At 38.4% G+C, this 22,008-nt stretch overlaps 1 protein-coding gene across 3 annotated transcripts in view; it reads right to left on the bottom strand.

Annotated features, from left to right (window-relative positions):
- Positions 1 to 1,144: 1,144 nt before the first annotated feature.
- The window catches only part of EIF2AK3 (eukaryotic translation initiation factor 2-alpha kinase 3), an 84,631-nt gene continuing 63,767 nt past the window's right edge, over positions 1,145 to 22,008 (bottom strand). For all 3 annotated transcript variants that reach the window (XM_011999824.1, XM_011999822.1, XM_011999823.1), the window contains 6 exons: positions 21,465 to 21,614; positions 19,575 to 20,352; positions 15,762 to 15,929; positions 6,789 to 6,890; positions 3,317 to 3,379; positions 1,145 to 2,341 (listed from right to left, as the gene is read on the bottom strand). In XM_011999824.1, coding sequence (XP_011855214.1) covers positions 2,141 to 2,341; positions 3,317 to 3,379; positions 6,789 to 6,890; positions 15,762 to 15,929; positions 19,575 to 20,352; positions 21,465 to 21,614 — 1,462 coding nt within the window. In that variant the 3' untranslated portion in view covers positions 1,145 to 2,140. The remainder of the gene's footprint in view (positions 2,342 to 3,316; positions 3,380 to 6,788; positions 6,891 to 15,761; positions 15,930 to 19,574; positions 20,353 to 21,464; positions 21,615 to 22,008) is intronic.

Genomic DNA, 22,008 nt, shown 5'->3' with positions numbered 1-22,008 from the left:
TAGTAGAGACGGGGTTTCGCTGTGTTAGCCAGGATGGTCTCGATCTCCTGACCTCGTGATCCGCCCGTCTTGGCCTCCCAAAGTGCTGGGATTACAGGCTTGAGCCACCGCGCCCGGCCCAAGCCCAGTCTCTTAACTTCCCCAACCCCGTGCCCGCTTTCCTGCTGGTGGTCAGCAAAAGCAGACTCAGGGTAAAAATGAAAGAAAACCTGATTACATCATGTAAGAATTTACAAATCCCTAGACAGCTTGGTGCAAGGGAGTAAACAAAACACTGACTAGGAATCTCAGTACCTAGGTTTTGATCCCGGTTCTGCTCTTGCTGTCTTTGTGGCCTTGGACAAATCACAGCACCTTTCTGGACCTGGGTTTGACCGTAAGTAGAGTGGTAATAATAGTGTCTGCCATGGCTAGCTCCTAGGGGAGTCCTGGGGGTCAAAGGATCTTTGGGGGACTGAGTGGGGTATGCTGCCAAAAGCACACCCCTGGCTGGGGTAAAGAGGAAGGCAGAAAAGGAATAGCAACTAAGGCAGGCGGACCAAGAGATGAAGACGACGGGGGTGAGCTGGCCAGGAACCAGGCAGAAGCTGGGGAAGTCATTAGAGCAGCGCTGCTGCAAGTGAGTCCGGATAGACAGTCAGCCACAAAGATCTGGGAAGTGTTTTTCCAGCTGACAGGTTGCTCATCACCTTGTGTGGCACACATTATTTGTTTGTAAGATGGAGATGCTATGCATTTTGACCTTTCTAGGTTGTGTCTAGCTGGTTCATGCCCCGTCAGCCCAGCATGCCACATGCCTCCATGTGGCACATGTCAGATGCACGTCGGTATCAATACAACTAGCATCACCACAGCCCTTTTCTCTGAGAGCTCTCCCTTTAGGGGAGAGTCCCCTCTATATTCCCAGTCCTTGGCACAGGGTAGGCACTGAGCAAAAATGTCTGTCAATTATGGACCTTGTGAATTTTGAAAGGGCCTGCCAAGTCTTTGGGAAATGATGAAAAAGATGCCTGTCTGAAATGGGTTAGGAAGAAGTTTTCTTGAGGATAGGTTTATGACTCTTTCTAGATCTATGATCCCATTTTATAAATCTGAAAATCTACCATTTTGGGACTAACTCCTCAAAATAAGAGTCAACCATACGTAATTTAAAAAAAGTTTTATTAAATCATTTAGACTTGAAAGAAGTCACAATAGTTAACACACTTAAGTGTGTTCTGTACACCACCAACCCAAATGGATTGATTTCAGAATTTTTATAAATAAAACATAAACATATTTACAGTGAGAAATAAAAACATGTTAGCAAGTTAATGATTAAACTGTTACCTATAATCAGTTTTGGGGAAGTACCAACCTACAGTATTACATATAAGACACTTAAGATTTCATTAGGCTTAAAAAGTCCATAGTTGAAGAAGTTAGTTGTAATATATATGATCCATTTCTTACTACAGCTTTTTTCCTCCCAAAACTAGACTTTTTAACCAATTTACATAAAAAGCTTCATTTTCCCTTTATTGGAGGTAAAAGTACAAAAAGCTCTAACCCCACCCTAGAACCATCTAAGGAATAAAAGCTACTGAATGCTACAAATAGGACTATAAAACTATGGACATACACCGTTATTCAGTTTGTGCTACTTGTCCTCCAAAATAGTGCAGATTCCTAATTTACCCACCAGGGACAAAAGTGGAGTCAGCTTTTTCTGGAAATCAGTTTCAAAATCATCATATCTCTAGAAAGCATATTTCTAGAACAATACAGTTACCACATAGGGGGACTTTCTTTCTTCTGTATTATAAAAATATTTCCATTTTAGTTTTCACTATCTATATTTTAGGGATTGCTGCTACCTCCTTAGGCAAACGATGAGGGCTATAAAGCTTGGCCAGCAGCCAGTTTCAAGAGACTAACAAAGAACAAAGACAGCCCTTTATTACATATAGCAAAACTCAAGAGTTGGCTCAAATTAGGTTATGCCCCCAAATCCAGCTTAAATTTGATATAAAAAAAAAAGTAGTCCACAAGAAAATTGAGCAAATAACAAACTTTTCAAGTCTGCAATTTTGGACAGGCATGTTCTAAGAAGTAGGCTACTATCTGTGTCACCTATTAGGGTTGCTAGCACAACTTAAGGCTAATTGCTTGGCAAAGGGCTATGGGAGTTGTTGGACTGTCTTGAATGTTTTGTTCCCGATGAACTCAAGGAGCGGGACCTCTGTCTGAGCACTGTTTTTCCTGGAAAGTCCAAGTCCTCAAACACAGCATTTTCAATGATGTTTGTAGCTTCAGGTCGTTCCATGGGGGATGGAGAGAGCATGTCTTGAACCATCATATACTGAAATATAAAAATTGTTTTGTGATAAAATGGCCAGGTTTGATCACTGTACAGTTTTTAAAATCAGTGTTGGCAAAATTTTTCTGCATATATTTTAAGTTTTTGAGCCATATTCGAGTTTTCAAGTCTCTGATAACAACTACTCAGCTCTGCTATCGATGAACAAAAGCAGCCAGAGACAAGTCGTAAATTAATGGACATGGCTGTGTTCCAATAAAACTTTATTATAAAAATAGGTGGTAGGCTGGATTTGGCCTGTGGGCACTAGTTTGCCAACCCTCATTCCAAAAAAGCATGGACGATTTTTGGGTAATTTGATTTTCTAACATATTATAAAGGATTATTTAATCACATCCTTGAAACACAGATATAATCTGAGTTTTAAAAATCTTACAATTGCATGTAAATCTACAATTATCTCAATAAAAATTTTAATTAGAAAAAAATAAGGCAGAGATCAGCAACCAACACCTTTTCTTGGTTTCTAAAAATCTCTTTGAATATAACATGTACCCTTATGAGCCACCGTGGGAATAGATCCATCAAGTTTGCAAAATACATGATGACAATTTTTAGTAAAACATATGTAAGTATATACAGGTATTAATATATAGTTACAAAGTCCATTTTTTAATGCAACCCTTCATTATACTTATGATACTGAAAGATAAATTTTGACTTTTTCCAATTTGAAAATGAACACATACTAACTCCAACTTAATTATTTAAGGAAATGCAAGATTTATCAATATATAAATTTTACAGGTGCTACAGTGTGGAACACTGGACATTAGGCTGAAGGAGCCAGGCTCCAGTTCCAGTGTTTAAAAATTTTTGTGCTCTTGGGAGCAGGTCTCTTTCCTCTCTAGACTTTTGGCTTGTCATCTGTAATATGGGGAAACTGGGCGACTGCTAAGGACCCCTTAAGTTCTAAAGATGATTCTAAAGAAGATAAAAGATGAGAACTACACATACCTCACAAGGATATTTCTGAGTAAATAATGGTGGAAATTTGAGATTTCTTACATCAGTTAAGGTCTAAAAAGAAAAAAAGTATCATTAGGTTTACTTTGACAAAAAACATGAAAATATTTTTTGATACTCTAACAAAATGACTAAGAGGCTATATATTTCTCAAGTGGAAAATTTATCAATAGCTTTTCCTGATTTAATAACTATATGTTTCCTGAGCACAGATGTACATTCCATCAAATATCCTCAAAATATAGGAGAAATATATATGTATATACAGTTGGTCTTCCACATCTACAGATTCCACATCCAAGGATTCAACCAACCATGGAATGAAAATATTTTTAAAATTTAAAAATAGATGCTTGCATCTGTACTGGACAGATACAGATTTTTTTGGTCATTATTACCTCAGTAATATAGTATAATACTTATTTACACAGAATTTACATTATGTTAGGTACTGTAATTTATAGAAGATTTAAAATACACAGAATATATGTAGGTTCTATGCAAATATTACACCATTTTATATAAGGGACTTGAGCATCTACAGATTTGGTATCCACAGGGAGTCCTGGAACCAATCCCCTGTGGATACCAAGATGACTGTGTGTGCGCCCGCGTGTGTGTGTGTATGTATGTATATATGTGTGGAGGGAAGGATAAGGGGGAGAGAGAGAGAGAGAGAAGGAGAGGGAGAGGGAGGGAGGGAGGGAGGGGGAGAGAGAGAGAGAGAGAGAAAGGGCCATATTAAAGCACAAAGAAAATGTTGGAAATCTTTGTTTCTATGGAGTGGCCTATTATGAATATTTCATAAAAATTAAATCATACAGAAGTGGACTTGTGTGTCTGGCTTTTTCACTCAGCATGGTTTCAAGATTCATCTACGTTGCGGCACATATTAGTATTTCCTTCCTTACAATGGCTGAACACTTTCCATTGTATAAAATACCACACTTGGTTTTTCCATTCATCAGTTGATGAGCATTTAGGTGGTTTCTACTTTTGGATATTAGAAATAATGCTCATATGAACAGCTGTATACAAGTTTTTATCTATGTTTTCATTTCCCTTGAGTATATACCTAGGAGCAGAATTATTGGATCCTATGGTAATTCTATGTTTAACTGTTTAAGGAACTGCGAGACTGTTTTTCAAAGCAGCTGCACCATTTTACATTCCACCAGCAAGGCATGAGGGTTCCAATTTCTCCACATCCTAGCCAACACTTGCTATTTTCTTTTTTTTTTTTTTTTTAATTACAGATACCTTAGATTGTGCTGAAGTGGTATCTCTTTGTGGTTTTGATTTGCATTTCCCTAGTGCCTAATGATGTTGAGCATCTTTTCACATGCTTATTGGCCATTTGTTTATCCTCTTTGGAGAAAGGTGTATTGCTTTGCCCCTTTTAAAAATGAGTTGTCTTTTTGTTGAGTTGGAATAGTTCTTTATATATTCTGAATTCTAGATACTTTTCGGATATAGGATTTACAAATATTTTCTCCCATTCTGTGAGCTGCCTTTTCACTTTCTATTTTATTTAATTAATTTATTTAGAGATAGGGTCTCACGTTGCCCAGGCTATTTGCAGGCATAATCATAGCTTACTGTACTCGTGATCTCCTGGTCTCAAGGAATTCCTCTTGCCTCAAGCTTCCCACATAGCTGGGACTACAGGCACGTGCTACTGCGTCCACCTTGTCTTTTCACTTTCTTGATAGTGTTCTCTGAGGCATTTATAACTATATAAATTTTGATGCCCTCTGATTCTTGATCCTTTACTTAGGTTAGACCTGTTTTATTTTTCTTTCTGGAAGCTTTAGGGTCTTTATTTCTGGTGTTCTGAAATTTAGTTATTTTGACTGTTTTTTTTCTTCCCCCCCCCAACTTTATTATATAGAACATTTGGTAGGTCCTTTCGGTCAGAAGGTATGAGTCATTTCGCTCTATGTGAGAACTACTTCCTCTTCTACCATGGCCAGAGATCAATAAGTAAGATCTAAAACTGATAAAATAAGAAACAGTGACAAGAGCCTAAACCTTGAAAATACAGAGGTAAGTATCAGGGACAACAACTAGAAGAGGTGAGGGTAGCTACTTATGAAAGATAGGGAAGAATGTGACAGAGGTCCACTTTATTTATTTTCAGAGACAGGGTCTTGCTGTGTCGCCCAGTCTGGAGTGCAGTGGCACAATCATAGCTTACTGTAACCACCTTGAACTCCTGGGCTCAAGTGGTCTTCCTGCCTTAGCCTCCCAAGGCATGTGTTACCATGCCTTGCTAATTTTTAAATTTTTTGTAGAGATGAGGTCTTACTATGTTGCCCAGGTTGGTCTTGAACTCCCAGCCTCAAGTGATCTTCCTGCTCAAGCCTCCCAAAGTGTTGGGATTAGGGGTGTGAGCCACCATGCCTGGCCCAGGGGGCTACTTTTTAAAAATTTTATTTTATTTTATTTTTTTGAGACGGAGTCTCGCTCTGTGTCGCCCAGGCTGCTGGAGTGCAGTGGCGCGATCTCGGCTCACTGCAAGCTCCGCCTCCCGGGTTCACACCATTCTCCTGCCTCAGCCTCCCTAGTAGCTGGGACTACAGGCGCCTGTCACCACGCCCGGCTAATTTTTTGCATTTTTACTAGAGACGCACCGTGTTAGCCAGGATGGTCTCGATCTCCTGACCTTGGGATCCGCCCGCCTCAGCCTCCCAAAGTGCTGGGATTACAGGCGTGAACCACCGCGCCTGGCCCAGAGGGCTACTTTAAAACGACTTTCAGTCATCCCTATAATCCCAGCACTTTGGGAGGCAAAGGCAGGAGGATCACTTGAGCCCAGGAGTTTGAGACCAGCCTGGGCAACATAGGCAGAGCCCATCTCTACACACTAATGAATAAAATAAAATTAGCCAGGCGTGGTGGCACGTGCCTGTGGTCCCAGCTACTGGGGAAACTGAGATGGGAGGATGGCTTGGGCCCAGGAGGTTGAGGCTGCAGTGAGCTGTGATTGCACCACTGCACTCCAGCCTGAGCGACAGAGCAAGACCTTGTCTTGAAAAAAAAAAAAAAAGATTTTCAGTACTGCCTGCTTTAAAGGCTGTGGTCATGGTTTATTTTGAGAGAAAAAAAAACCTAATTGTGCATAATCTGACAGCTTTTAAATATATGAATGTATGGCCCCCATTACCTTGTGGTTCTCCTAAATATTTACTTATTACAAACTTACTGAGTGCAAAACATTGTTAAATTATGATGAATTTAAGCAAAAACAAAGAACAAACAATCCAACCAAATTTTTGAAGACTGAACTTTAAATGGAAGCAAATAGTCTAGAACTCCTCCCTGTGTTACTCACATCACCTCTTTTACTTTTAGTTAACTGGTCTGCTGGTATTAAGAACAACTAAGTCTTTAAAAAACTCTTTTGTAAATGTTAGATTATTTTCTATTTGAACCTTTTTTGTTGAGTAGGGAGGGTACTTACCCTGACTCTCTCCATCTGAGTGCTGAATGGGTACAGCAATTCAAATAGAATCAGGCCTAAAGAAAAGATGTCCACTTTATGAGAATAGCTGTTTCCATGAATCTGAAATCCCATATAAAGAAAATTTAAAAATTAACATAGAGACAGTACTGTTGATATTACAGCATTATTGAATCCCAAAGTTTACTTAGTCACTTCTTGGTTTAAATGCAAGTACACGTGTAAAAATGTTAGCAAAGAGTTAATCTCCCAAGTCTCTTTTCTTCACTACTACACCAAGAGTAATTAAACTACTCAGCATTACAGAAGGAAAGCCCAGGTACAGCTCTGAGATATGCATCAGTAAAACAGGCCTCTTGGAAACCTGGAGACTTGCCATGCTAAAAAAGTTTGTGGGAGCCAGCAAAATCTGCCTGACTACCCCTGAGGTGAGGTTTTTCAAAGGGAACGCTATCTAAAGCAAATCTCTCATTTCTAATCATCTTAGTGCTAACCCATTTTTATGAGAAAATCTTCATTACTCCAAACCACTAATCAACTGTAGTTAGCCTTCATTAGGGCACTTAATTATGGATACTTTGCATTCTTGGTTGTATTTTTCATGTGTATATTTCTTATTCTTCACAACTAGATTATCAAGTCCTGGAGGAAAGGAAATGCTTCTTTTGTGTTGCTATCGTCCAGCACTGGGGCTAAGTATAGAGAAGGCCCTCAGTAAATACTTAGTTGTTAAAATGAACAAATGAATTACAACAGAACTACTCGATTAAATAAAGCTTTATTTAAATTAAAATTGACCTTTTGGTGACTCAGAAAAACCCCTTTATTTGTGAAAATTTCTTTAGGGATATAACTTGACATTTGAGAAACAGCCAAAGAAGGGAACTTTGGAAATGCTCCATACCAGTACTTCTTAATTCGGGAGTAGAGCTGGTCACGGGGCAGTTGCCAGGGTTTATGATCCCTCCACAACTTCCCCTCTAAACTGTACTTGGCATCTGTCTCCCTGGCCTTCTGCGCAGTCTGCCTGCCTGCCTCTGTGCTTACAGAAGAGCAGATGGAAAGCTTCAGTGACCACATCAGTGGCATCACCCTCTTCCCTTCCAAGAGACTGTAGCAATCTGAACCCTGTCTCACTTCTTATCCCTGGGGTTTTGAAAGTGTCAAAAAAAATGTGCAAAAACAAATCATATAGGGGAACTGTAAAGGACACCCTCACACACTATTTGGAGAATATAAATAAACACAAATTTATAAGAAGCAACTTGGCAAAAAATGTTTACTCCTGCTTAATGATCCCATCTAATTTTACCCACCCTAGGGCAGATGGAAATGTGTACAGACATTTGGGTGCCGGGACAGTGACCCAAGTGATATTCCTAATAGCAAAATTTACAAGGAATTAAAATGTCCCAAATGAATGTTGAACACTATGCAGCTGGAAATATTTTCTAAGAATATTTAATAATATGGGAAATGCTTACATTTTAATATTGTATCCAAAATGTTAGTGTAGAATTCCAATTTTATTTTCTAAAGTAAGGTATAAATATATGTGTGTATATATATATACACACACACACACACAGAGAGAGAGAGAGAGAGAGAGAGAGAGAGAGAGAGAGAAAAGGAAGTAACTGCTGTTAATGTCTTAGAGATATTTTTGGTAAATGATTTTTACTTTTTTGTTATATGTCCCTATACTTTCCGTATTCCCTAGAGGACAGACTGATATATAATGTGTTACTAAATTTATTAATTATTTCTAACATTATTAAATATATTTAAAAAAGAAATGTAGCCTCATGAATGCATGAAAAGTTATATTTACAAAATATCTAAAAAATAAGGAATTAGGAGGTAGAATATATCCTTTGAGTTTGAATTGATTGTTTAATCACTGTGCAAATCTAGAACTTAAGCTGTGTTTCTTTGTAATTACAACCAAGAACAAAGTAACCATGGGTCCTGCTCATTTATTTCAAGGATGAGAAAATTAAGAGAGTTCTAATAATAAATAATTTTAAAACAATGTTTTCATATGGCTTCTAAGGTTTGGGTAAGATTGTACAATTCATACAGCCAAACTATTTTGAGCGATGTTTTAAGGAGCACTTTATAAAGTGACAGTTTCTACATTTAAAGAGGATTAAGAAGATAATTAAGACTGTGCATTTTCAACTACCAAATTTTAACCACTATACATTGCCATACAATTTCTACAGCTCTCCTAATCTTCTAGTACTTTCAACACTACCAAATATAGCTTCAGTTGTCATCAACCTCTTCCTTTCTCAAATGGCAACCCATTTCCAAGACACACACACACAGCAGCCACAAGCCACACTACAGTCACCACAGAAGTGTGTATGGGGTGACCAGGACTACCTGGTGTTCATCTTTTCACTAGCATTCACCTTCACTCATCCACCAAACACTTACGAAACTATGCCACATTCTAGGTGTTGTTTCAGGTGTTAGAGTAGAAAGAGAAACAAGCTAAGTCCCTATACGGATAGTTTATATTTTACAGGGAAAGAAAAAAAAATTTCAAAGAGTTAAAAATGCTGTAAAAAGAAACCAGTGTAATGGGATGGACTCTGGCAGGGAGTGAAGGGAGAAGCATCTCTTTTAAATAGGGCTGGGTGGGAGGGGCTTCCCAAGTCATGAGCCTTCATTAATAAGCATCCAGATAGAATTCCTTTTATTTGTTTTCACCATATTTAAAACGTAAAAGTATTGTTTCCAGCCTCTTAAATAATCATACATTTTTAAAAACATGATTGAAAACTTTTGTTGTTGTTGTTGGAGATGGAGTTTTGCTCTTGTTGCCCAGGCTGGAGTGCAATGGCAAGATCTCGGCTTACTGCAACTTCCGCTTTCTGGGTTCCAGCAATTCTCCTGCCTCAGCCTCCCGAGTAGCTGGGATTACAGGTGCCCGCCATCACGCCCAGCTAATTTTTTTTTTTTTTTTTTGAGACGGAGTCTCGCTCTGTCGCCCAGGCTGGAGTGCAGTGGCCGGATCTCAGCTCACTGCAAGCTCCGCCTCCCAGGTTTACGCCATTCTCCTGCCTCAGCCTCCCGAGTAGCTGGGACTACAGGCGCCCGCCACCTCGCCCAGCTAGTATTTTGTACTTTTTAGTAGAGATGGGGTTTCACCATGTTAGCCAGGATGGTCTCGATCTCCTGACCTCGTGATCCGCCCGTCTCGGCCTCCCAAAGTGCTGGGATTACAGGCTTGAGCCACCGCGCCCGGCACGCCCAGCTAATTTTTATATTTTCAGTAGAGATGGGGTTTCACCATGTTGGCCAGGACGGTCTCGAACTCCTGACCTTAGGTGATCTGTCCGCTTTGGCCTCCCAAAGTGTTGGGATTACAGGCGTGAGCCACCACGCCTGGCCAAAAAAACCTTTATTTTTTTTTATTTTTTATTTTTTAAAAGGGGTCTTACTCTGTCACCCAGGCTGGAGCACAGTGGCATGATCTTGGCTCACTGCAACCTCCGCCTCCCAGCCTCAAGTGATCCTTTCTACTTCAGTCTGTCAAGTAGCTGGGACCACAGGCATACACCACCATGCCCAGCTAATTTTTGTATTTTTTGCAGAGATGGTGTTTCACCATGTTGCCTAGGCTGGTTTTGAACTCTGAAGCTCAAGCAATCCACCTGTCCCAAAGTGCTGGGATTACAGGTATGAGCCACCATGCCCAACCAAAACTGTTTTTAATATCAATTCTGTTATAAGACTGTGTAGAAAAATTGGAACATACAGAAAAGTCCAAAATAGGTTAAAATTCATTAGAAGTCCCACTACTCAGAAGCAATGACTTGATATTTTATGGCTCTTCTATTTTCCTATAGATAGAAATATGTATTTATAGTATTTTGGTATTTCATACAGTTTTAAGTTTTCCTTTCACCAGGCCTTGGCCAGATCATTTGAGCAGGATGATTCAATTACCAGGGCCAATAGATTTATTTTATTTATTTTTCTACATAGGCCAGTTTGGATACTTTTGGTTGCAACCAATTGACTATATATGAAAGTCCCTTATAAATAAAAATCTCTTCTGTATCCTTTCTAATTTCTAAATTTATTTGTGATTTTCCCCCCTTAAGTAGGTATCTATGCTAGAAAGGATTATCTTTATTTTAAACTATTAGAACAACCATGATGATGTTATTTTACTGTTTCACCCGTATCAATTCTTATGTTTGTTTTCCATCTTCTTGGCTCCTCCCTGCCTTCTACTGAGCAGAATTCTAATCACTTATACAGTAATGTGCTATGTAATGAAGGCCTGTAAAATAAATTTATCTCAAAATGGAACTTTGAAAACTTTTATAGATTTCACCATTTTTCATTTCTTTCATTTTTGAAAAAAGTTTTTTACATTTTCTTTTAAAGGTGGGGTCTCACTATTTTGCCCAGGCTGGCCTGGAACTCCTGGGCTCAAGTGATCCTCTCACCTCACCCTCCTAAGTAGCTGAGATTATAGGCTCAAGCCACGGTGCCCAGCTTCTTTCAACATTTTCTTCATACTTCGTATGAGTATTTTTACTTCATTATTGATCTGATGGTTATTTCTTAATAATTTTTTTTGTTTGTTTTTTTAAGTTCCTGGGTACATGGGTAGGATGTGCAGGTTTGTTACACAGGTAAACGTGTGCCATGGTGGTTTGCTGCACTTATCAATCCACCATCTGCTGACCTGATAGTTATTTAGGAGGGTTTTAAAATTTCCAGTTGGCCAGGCACAGTGGCTCACGCCTGTAATCCTAGCACTTTGGGAGGCCAAGGCAGGAGGATTGCTTGATCCCAAAAGTTCAAGACCAGCCTAGGCAACAGAGTGAGACCTCATCTCCACAAAAAATAAAAAAATTGCTGAGCATGGCAGTGTGGACCTATAATCTCAGCTACTTGGAAGGCTGAGGGGGGAGGATCACTTGCGCCCAGGAGGTGGAGGCTACAGTGAGCCAAGATCACACAACTATACTCCAGCCTGGGTGACAAAGTAAGACCCTGTCTCAAAAAAATAAAATAATAAAATTTCCAGCCAGCCAAAACAGAAGCAAAAGCAAAAATAAAAACAAACAAAATTATAAACATCAATTTATAAACCACTATACCTTTCTTTTAATGTATTGTGATCATAAAAAGGCATTTACAATATCTATGATATTTCTTTGTGGCCTAGAAGTTCAAAATGATAGTATATATAATTATAATTTATTCATCAATAAATGTTCAAATAGCAATGTTCAAATAGCAATTATATATAAAGCCTAGTATATTTTTTACCTAGCTTCCCTTTGTAACTTTTTTTTTTTTTTTTAGTTACAATCCAATCTGAAGTTTCCCTTTCGTGGGGCTATTTAAACACATCTATTTATTTGTTGTTATAACTAATATTTGGCTTTAGCACCACTTGTATTTTCACATCCTTTCCCTTTGCTGCAGTTTGTGTTTGTCGTCTGTAGTGATACAGAGGTAGAAATATTGTTTTATTATTCTATTCGCCAAATTTAGCTACATCAAGTAAAAATCCCTATTCCCACCTTTATTTTCCATGTTCTTACCGTCGTCCATTTTCTGATCTTTGTTAATTTAATATAGGAATCACCAACTCAGCTTATAATGATAAGCATACTTAAAATTATTTGTCTTTTACTAGGAATACATTTTGCATTTTATTCTCATTTTGGTATCAATATTCACAAGAACCACTGGCACCTATCGTTCATTGGGTTTGATGTCTATTGCCAATTTTTATGTTTCTCATCTCAAATTAACTTTTAATAGGTAACACATTCCCATGGCTCAAAAAGAACCAACAGTAAAAGTTCCCTCTCACTCTCTCCCTCACTGGCCTAGCCCCACCAGTCACTTCCCCTCTGCCACTGCCCCCATAGCCATTTGTTTCTTACACATCATTCCAGAGTTTTTTTTATGTAAACATAAGCAAATGTGTATCTATCTTTTCCTCCTTTACACAAAAGGTGTACACATTTCTGCATATTTTTTTTTTCATTTAAGATACTTTTTCGACTCTACGTAAAAATGCTTGATTTCTTCTTTCTGTTTTTTGAGACAGAGTCTCGCTTTGTTGCCCAGGCTGGAGTGCAGTGGCGGGATCTTGGCTCACTGCAACCTCCTTCAAAGATGAAATACAAAATGAAATTTCAAACTGTAAAAAAGAAACACTTGACTAACGTAAACAATGCAAACACTTCAAAAGGATGCTCTATGACAGTTAAACAAAGTTGCCTTCCTCAAAGGCAGTTCCTATTACTGGTCTCTGATACAATCTTTCTAAGATTATCAAATCCGGTGGTTCTTGAAGTATGGTCCATGGATTCCTGGGGACCCTAACACCCTTTCAAGAGGTCTGGCAAGGCCAAGACTATTTTCATAATAATACTAAGACATAATTTTTCACTGTGTTGACATTTGCATTGACAGAACCTAAGCATGAATCAAGCGAGCAGTGCCAAGCTGTACCACTAGCAATTACATTCAGCACCACGTGCTCACAGGCAAAACCAAAAACCACTTCACCTAAAATGTCCTTAGCAGTAAAAATTATTAATTTATTAAATCTCAACCTTTAAATATACACCTTTTTCATGATCTGACAAAATGGAAAATATTCATAAAAACATTTATGCTCCATACCAAAGTACAATAGTTGTCTCCAAGTTTGACACCTTGGATATGCTAATTACCCTGATCCAATAGTGTATGTATTAAAACGACACTACGTACCCCATAAATATGTACAATTATGAGTCAATTTAAAAAACAAACTAATATTAAGAAGTTCAGACCTGCTGATGTAAGCACAGATTAGCTTGTGAGTATCATTAGCATTTGTGCAATTATTTGAGTTACAATATGTGCTAGCTGCTCTTTTCATAGAACACCATTTTGACTTGAAAGAATAATTGGTTGACAAACTACAGTTATTGAGACTTGGATACTTGACAGATAGTTTCTTTTTGAGGCGGAGTCTTGCTCTGTCACCCAGGCTGAAGTGCAGTGGTGCAATCTTGGCTCACTGCAACCTCCACCTGCCGAGTTCAAGCAATTCTCATGCCTCAGACTCCTGAGTAGCTGGGACTACAGGCGTGCGTTACCATGCCCAGCTAATTTTTGTATTTTTACTAGAGATGGGGTTTCACCATGTTGGTAATGCTGGTCTCGAACTCCTGGCCTCAGGTAATCTGCCTGCCTCGGCCTTCCAAAGTGCTGGGATTACAGGTATGAGCCACTGCAACCGGCCGAGGGACAGTTTCTTAAAGATGAACAATGAGACTGGGAATGGTGGCTCACGCCTGTGATCCTAGCACTTTGGGAGGCTGAGGTTCAAGGATTGCTTGTGGCCAGAAGTTCAAAACTAGTCTGGGTAACACAGCATGACCCCATCTCCGGGGTCTTGAGATGAAAAAAAAAAATACTTTTTTTTTTTAAAGAGAAAAAAAGATGAACAATGTGAGAATGGCACTTCAAGGAAAACTAACAGCATTTGTTGCCAATCATAAAAAGTTGAGCTTTTAAGTGAAAATTAAAATTTTGGAAGATTTGAATCTACCAGTGGGAATTTGATAGCCTCCTAACACGTAAAGCCTTTTCTGATGAGATTGGTGGTTGTATTAACCAAAGTGACTTTTTATATTACATGATGAACTGTGACAACTTTTGGAATAGTTGCTAAACTTAGGGAACCAATAGTTTCCAAATGACTAATGCACAATATAAAGTCAAGCATGGGTAAAAAGTTCCATTCAAAGTACAAAATGGACCAAGGGATGTTAAAAGTACCAGAGTACAAAATATTCATGAATGGTTTTAGATTTCACAGTGTAAATGAATTTTAAGAAACTAAGTTTTGATATACTAATAGTTTTGATATACTATCAAAGAAAAATACCTAGAATTACTTGAAATGAAATATTGCTCTTTTTTCCAACTACATATCTGTGTGAGGCCAGATTTCTTCATGTGCTTCAGCCAAAATAACATATTGCAACAGATTGAACACAAAAGCAGACAGAAGAATGTAGCACTTTGATAAGTCAGCTTTAAAGAGACTGGCAAAAATGTAAACAAATGCCACTCTAATTTTTTTTTTTTTTCAGGGGAATTTTTTTTGTTTTAGAAAATACTTATTTTTCATAAAAATATCTTAAGATGTGATAGGTTTAATTCTGTTACTTTAATTGATTTAATAAAGTTTTATAAATTTCTCTTTTAACTTCTAATATGACAAATATTGATAGATAAAATTTTGTTAAGAAAACCTTTGGGTTCTCAATTATTTCTACAAGTGTAAATAGGTACTGAGCCCAAAACGTCTGAGACCCGCTGCCCTAAGCATAGAGAAGCTTGTGAAGGTCATTTGCCTGGTGGTGGCTGAGCATGCTCGTCTGACGTTTTCAGGATACCCTGCTCCCCCTGCTCTTCCAGTACTTTTCCAGCCCTGATTACAGTACTTTTCCTGTGAAGGCCAAGCAGCCCACAAGGCAACACCTGTCAGCCTGTGTGCCTCTATTTCCTATTATGGTACATGCTGGAAGTTGCCTATGAATGACTACAGAGGGAAGCTCAGTATAGTACCTCTGGGTCTAGCTGGCTATGAAAACAGTTTCAACACAGTCTACACAAGGCAAACCGGAGTTAAGTTTGGGACGGTGGCATTCAAAGTCTCTTTCCAAATTCCTGGTTACTGTCAGGTGCTTGTTCAGGGGGTGAGTGCATTTTATGTGCTGTGTTCTTCTTAATCCAGCCCCAATTCAGGTTTAGAAACTACATCTTAGCTGTGTCACTATTCTACTACTGGAACACTACTGCCAGTTTTCATAATTTTCAGACTTACTGGGTTTTAGATTACTGGGCATTTTAATGAAAACATGGGAAGAGATTGATCAGGTACATCTACTGCTGTGCTAATAAGTAAAAGTCTGAAAAACTCACCTGCTCTGGGCTCATATACAGTTTGGTCCCTACTTGTCCTGTGTGTCTGGCATAAGCTGGCATTGGGGTCAGAACCGTCTGCTCTTCCTCATCCTGGTCCATTGCAGTCACTAACCCAAAGTCTCCAACCTTGACCACATCATCCATTGTAAAGAATATGTTGGATGGCTGGAAAGAATACAACAGACAAAAGTACAGTGGGTGTGCATGAAGGAGAAAAAGTAAAGAGAATTATTTAAATGACTACAAAGAAAAAATACAATAAACTAGATATTTTCAAGTATATTTCTTTTTAAAATGGGCTAATATGAAAATAGTGACAATTTTTCTGTGCCAGACAAGTACTGCTAGTAAAGAAAAGGGAAGGGTAGCAAAGAGTGCTAGTATTTATTGAACATCTACTTAAACCCTTTGAGATGCACATTCCCTAGGGATCATGGTACTTAATCCTCAATCTTATTATTCTATATATTCTTCCCAGGCAAGCATCTCTACACTTATGACTTAAAGCCTTAATAATTATAACTAATAATAACGAGTTTGAAAATACAACTTGCAGTGTGCTAGGCACAGTTCAAAGCAGTTTACTACTAACTAACTCGTGTACTACAACCCCATTAGATGAGAACTACCCCCATTTTACAGACATAAAAAGTGAGGCCCAGAAGTTAGACAAATTGCCCAAGGTTACCCAGCTAGCAAGTAGTGGAGCAGGGATTCAAACCTGAGCAGTTTGGGTCTATGAGGAAAGGACCTTGTGATCCACTGCCACATGCCCAGATTTCAGTCCAGTTCTTGCTCTATGGTAGCTAATTACTATTTGGTGAATGAATGAAACAGACTGATCTTTTGGTTTGCGTCTGAGAGGGGGATATAGATTATCAGAAGGGATAAGAGCTCTTCACTACTACTGTATGCTGCCTCTTGTAAAACCTCTGTGTTCTCAAGACTACATCTACTCCCATATATCTGCCCTGAGTTCTAAACTCATATGACACTGTTTATTGAATACATCTAACCAGAGATCTCATGGGCTCCTCAAACCCAAAGTGCCCTACATGAAATACATCATCTTTCCCTCAGAGTCTACTCTACTCTGCGGGTAATATGACCACCATTCATAGCCGCTGAAATGAGGAAAAAGGAAGCCATGTAGCTCATGAAATTGAATTTCATCATGTTTCAAATAATGACAGAAAATAACATTGCATTCCCAAACTCTAAAATACCATTAAACGATTTTGACTTGGAAGCATCAAGTTATTGTGTATAAGATCTATGGTAATAATCTGCAGCTCTCCAATAAATAACTTTGTACCAGAGGCAATAATAGACTATGCTGCATTAAATGTCATCTTTCTTCTCAACTCCCATCATCTGATGGCAGTTGTTATTTACTGAACCCTATAATAGATAAGCTTTTTGGCTCTCCAGTGTCTATCTCCCTGTGCTTCCACCAGAAGTATCTTGACTTTACTTTGGGAACTTCCTTCTTGCTGACTGTGCAGCAAAACCCCATGGTTAGTGTGGAAGGCATTCATGTTCTACAAGTTGCTTAAGCCAATCCACATAATCCCATTGCCTGGCCAGGGAGTGGGCTTGTTGGGGGATGGGTAGGTGTCCTTGGTTTAAGTAGAATAAAACTTCTGATAAATAGTGGGAAAAAGCAATACTTTTCTCTCCACCCTCTACCCCACCACCTCCAAACAACTTAAATAGAAATAAGAAATGGGGAGGAGAGAAACCAGGTTCTGGCTAACTCTCTTGATCTCAGCTAAAGCTTTACCTGAATTCTCAACAGTTTAGCCACATGGGCCAACAGATTTTCTTTTCTGGTTAAGTCAGTATAAACGCTTTTAAGTGCAAAAAAAATAAAATTCAAAATAAATGATATGACCATCTAGAATATTCAGGCATTGTACTGAGACTATAACAGGTGAAAAAACAGACATGGTTCATGCCCCATAGAAACCAGAGAATAAATAACCCAGGTGTGATGAGAATAATGAAGAAAGGCCAGGTTTCTGTCAGAATACTGTATATCAAGAGAAACTGAGAAAAGCTCAGAGAGGAGAAAAGAGAAGACCAGAAGTCAGTCTAAAGAGGCAGGAGTCAAAGTCCTGAAGACAAAAATGTGACTAAAATATAACAGGGGGAGAGGGCCTAGGAGGTTTAACATTGAGCCAAAGATTTAGGTCAGAACGTAGCAAAATGTACAGCTTTTTCACCCAGGAAGAAAAATCTTGGCTTTTTTTTTTTTTGGTTGGGGACCACACTAGAAATCTTTAGAAGGAATTGCCTTCTATTTAGAAAGGAAAAAACCTTTCTGATTTCTAGAAAAACTAACAGGAATATTAACTTTCTTCTTGCAGTTTTTCTGGTGCATAGACAATTACAGAAAAATCTTTAGACAACATTGTAGCATTAAATGGATATTTACCAATATCTCATTTACATTATAACATTAGCAGAAGAATATTCATTATTAGTGAAAACATGATTCATTGTCTTTCAAGTTGGCATTTGTGCGTACAGCAAGTGTTAAGTACAGGAAGAATGTGTATTTCAGCTAGTTGTTTTCCACCTAGTGATAACCATTTACTATATTGAAACCTAAATGCTAGTATTCTCTCAAATTAGCGGTGTGTGGTCTCCTGTAAACTGTCTTCTCCAATCCAACCAAATAATTCATCTCTGAACTTTTCATTCAGTGCAGAACAATTCTTGGTAATCAGTTTGGGCCCACATCAAAATCACTGAAGCATAATGACTATGTATGACTAAATAACAATTATATGGAAAAATAAGAATTATTTCTAATTCCTACACTTGTTACCCTAAAACTCTTAAAATATACCAAAGAATTTGAAAACCTACCGCTGATTTTAGAAGAAAATAACTTGTGTCCAAATAGCTACTTTTGTGCCTGAAACAAGTCTGCGGTTACATAAAACTGGAAAGACTTAAAATGGAATCACATCTATCAAGACTTTAAGCTACTTTCATCAGAAAAGTATTTATACATTCACTCCACATCTACTGGTGATGGCTAAGAGTACATGGAATGTGGGAAATTAGTTAAATAAAAGTTCCATATACTTATTTTTAGAAACACTACTAAGGAAATGTCATGTTTTAGTAAGAATCTTTAAGTAATTTTGCACATTATATTACTACAACATTCACTATTGAATATATTGAAAATAGAATCCAAGGTTTTAGAGCTATAAACAGTCATCTGGTTAACTATTTGCTACCTTTCCCCATTCAGCTTCTTACCCCTTCCCCCAAAGTCTAAAGAGTTCAGAAATAGAAGGAAAAGTGTGGAGATCTGCCCCAATTCAAGCTGGCTAATGAAGGAACCCATGTCTCTCCTTCCATTCGGATACCTTTCACCATGCTGCTTCAGAGCCCTGCAGGTATTCGTGTCAGGGTTACTCAAAATCATAGAGGAAAAAAACCAAAAAAACAAAAACAAAAACAAAAAAACAGGCTATATCTGCTCATGGTGGATTTTACCTAAAGATTCCTTTTTCTTTTTTTCCCTCACCTGGACTACTGAGAATACCTTTTACAGTAAAATGAACACAAACACATTAACGAAGAGAATGAATGCATGGTTTGCCTAAAGGTTTCAGACATAAGACTTCTTATTCTTGCGGCAGGCCCCTCCAAGGCTACTTCCTCAGACCTCTGTTCTCAGATGCTTTTTCTCTCCCCAACTCTTAAGGATACGTCAGAGTACTGCAAGTACTTCTCTGAATCACAAAACGTCAGACTGAAACCCAAGGGTGATGCGCCACAAATACAGACCTTGAGGTCCCTGTGCATCAGTCCTTTACTGTGAAGAAACTCCACTGCCTCTGCGATCTGCAGGAAGATGTGCAGACACATGCTCCGCTCTCTCTCCTCTATGGTACATCGTCCATTCATCCAGTCTTTGAGGTTTTCTTTTCTGCACAGCTGCATTTGAATGTAAAGATACACCTTTGGGGAACTGGGTTGGAGTTTTTCTGTGGTGTTTTTAGTGAGATCTAAACTTAAAGTGGTTGGTCTTGGAGGAGAAATAGATAATGTAGCTTCAGAAGATTTGCTACTGGTGGGCTTGAAAGCAGTTAGTTTATTTGCACAATGGTTGCCAATATGCAATCGATTAGTTTTGGGCTCTTCTTTACTGGAAGCATTATCACAGCCAGAATCTTCAAATACTATCGAAGAGGAGGTTCTCTCCCTTGACCTTACATAAGGAGAAGCTTCAGAAGGACAAAGTTCAAAGGAGTGCCCCTCATCATTGCCATCCATAGTACCATCTTCCACATCACAGTCAGTAAGGCAGCTGTCCTGGAGGTTGTATGCTGCATCCACTGACTCACTGATGTCCTCATGGTCCATTCCTGAGAATTCCAGTGGTGAGAACTGGCTCTCAGATGAACTTGTCTGGTCACAGGAAATCCCTACTGAAAAAGACCTGCTTCTTTCTGGTGAAGGAGCTATGATTTCAACATGTTCTTTTGTAGAGAAAGGATCCATTCTGCGTATTTTAACTGATGGTGCATCCATTGGGCTAGGAGAGCTGAGTGGCCAGTCTGTGCTAAAAGTGGGAGAAATACAAAGGGGTAAGAGTGAATATATATTGATTAAAGTACCTGAACTGCACCCTCTGTTTAAAAAGTTTCAACTATAATAAGGCCACTTACCAAATGGCAAACAACAAAACAACATACAAACTAAATAAAAACATGTAATGTGAGATAGAGAACATCACATTCCATTATTCATTCCTTCTAAAAAACTTAATTTTAAAGCTTAATTTTATACATGAAACAGTACCTGGGACTGTCTGGGGCTGCCAGAGCAGCCTAAGCCTTTTATGCAAAGTGAAGAAAGGATTCCTTGGTGGCTGTGATTCTGAAGCCCTAATCCAAAGTAGGGCAGCGCCTCACAAGACCTTGAGATACGCGGCCACTTCACTTGGACCTTCCACGGCTTACTTATTGGTTGAGTCTATAATAAGCACCACTTTAACAAGGTACCTCATGTGGGTCTAATGTTGCTTAGACACCTGTAGGTAGGAGTTTCACTCCAGTTGTTTGGTGGCAGTCTATCTACACATGCTTCCTTTTTCTCCTCCTTTAATAGTTTTTAAAGGGCCTTCCTTCCTATAGCATATCATAGTTAATATGGGCAATATATTCAGGCTAAGTTTATGTATTTTTAACTGCAAATAGTTCAAAACTACTTAAAAAGAAGTTGTAAATTGTTAAGTGCTAAGAATAAACATTTTTAAAATTGGAAACAGAAGCAGATACCTTATATTGAGAAAAGACACCATAAATCCCTCAATCAGTCACAATGTATAGAGCCCTATCAACTAATAATTTTTCAGAATGTAAGTTCTCTCTTATTTTTTCTAAGAGACAGGGTCTCACTATGTTGCTCAGGTTGGTCTTGAACTCCTGGGCTCAAGCAATCTTCCCACCTCGGCCTCCCAAAGTGCTGGGATTATAGGCATGAGTCACCCCTGCATGTTCTCAAAATCTAAATCAAAATTTCACAAGTGGTTAGAGAACTTTTCAAAACATGAAACAGAACTCTGCTGTTCCTTTTCTTTAAAAAAAAAAAAAACCCTAAAGTTATAAAATTGATATTGTAATCACAAAAGCTAAAAACTAGCTTAAGTGTATGTGTAACAAAGTTAGTTACCTTGCATCTTTCAGCCAAATTTCATCCATCTTTTCTTGCCACTTCTCTGGTGGTGCTTCGAGCCAGGCATTGAAATATCTAACAATGCCTGGGTGTTCAAGCTTGGCTAAGGCTTTAACTTCTCGCATTACCTTTTCCCGAGCCAATTCCCTGAAAGAGAAAATATTTAAGGTGATGGATATTCCAGTTGCACTGGTTTGATCTTCACAAATTATACGACTTATACCCCTAAAATATGTAGATGTATTATATATCAATAAAAAAGGAAAATTAAAGAAATAACATTAGCCTGAAAAAGAGAGTAAGACAACACTGAAGGCTGTTCATATCTGAAGTATTCATATCTAATAGTGAAAACAGAAAAATAATAAAATAGGATCTTTTCTTGAAAACTAAAATTAGATGAGTTAGCCTAGGTTATACTTCTTTTTTTTTTTTTCTGAGACAGGGTCTTGCTCTGTTACCCAGGCTGGAGTGCAGTGGCACAATCTTGGCTCTCTGCACCTCCACCTCCCTGGTTCAAGTGATTCTCATGCCTCAGCCT

This window comes from Mandrillus leucophaeus, unplaced genomic scaffold, assembly GCF_000951045.1.
Source record: "Mandrillus leucophaeus isolate KB7577 unplaced genomic scaffold, Mleu.le_1.0 Scaffold602, whole genome shotgun sequence".
NCBI classification, from domain to species: domain Eukaryota; kingdom Metazoa; phylum Chordata; class Mammalia; order Primates; family Cercopithecidae; genus Mandrillus; species Mandrillus leucophaeus.
Note: the sequence above shows the minus strand (reverse complement) of the source record. Positions and strands in the feature narration are given on the sequence as shown.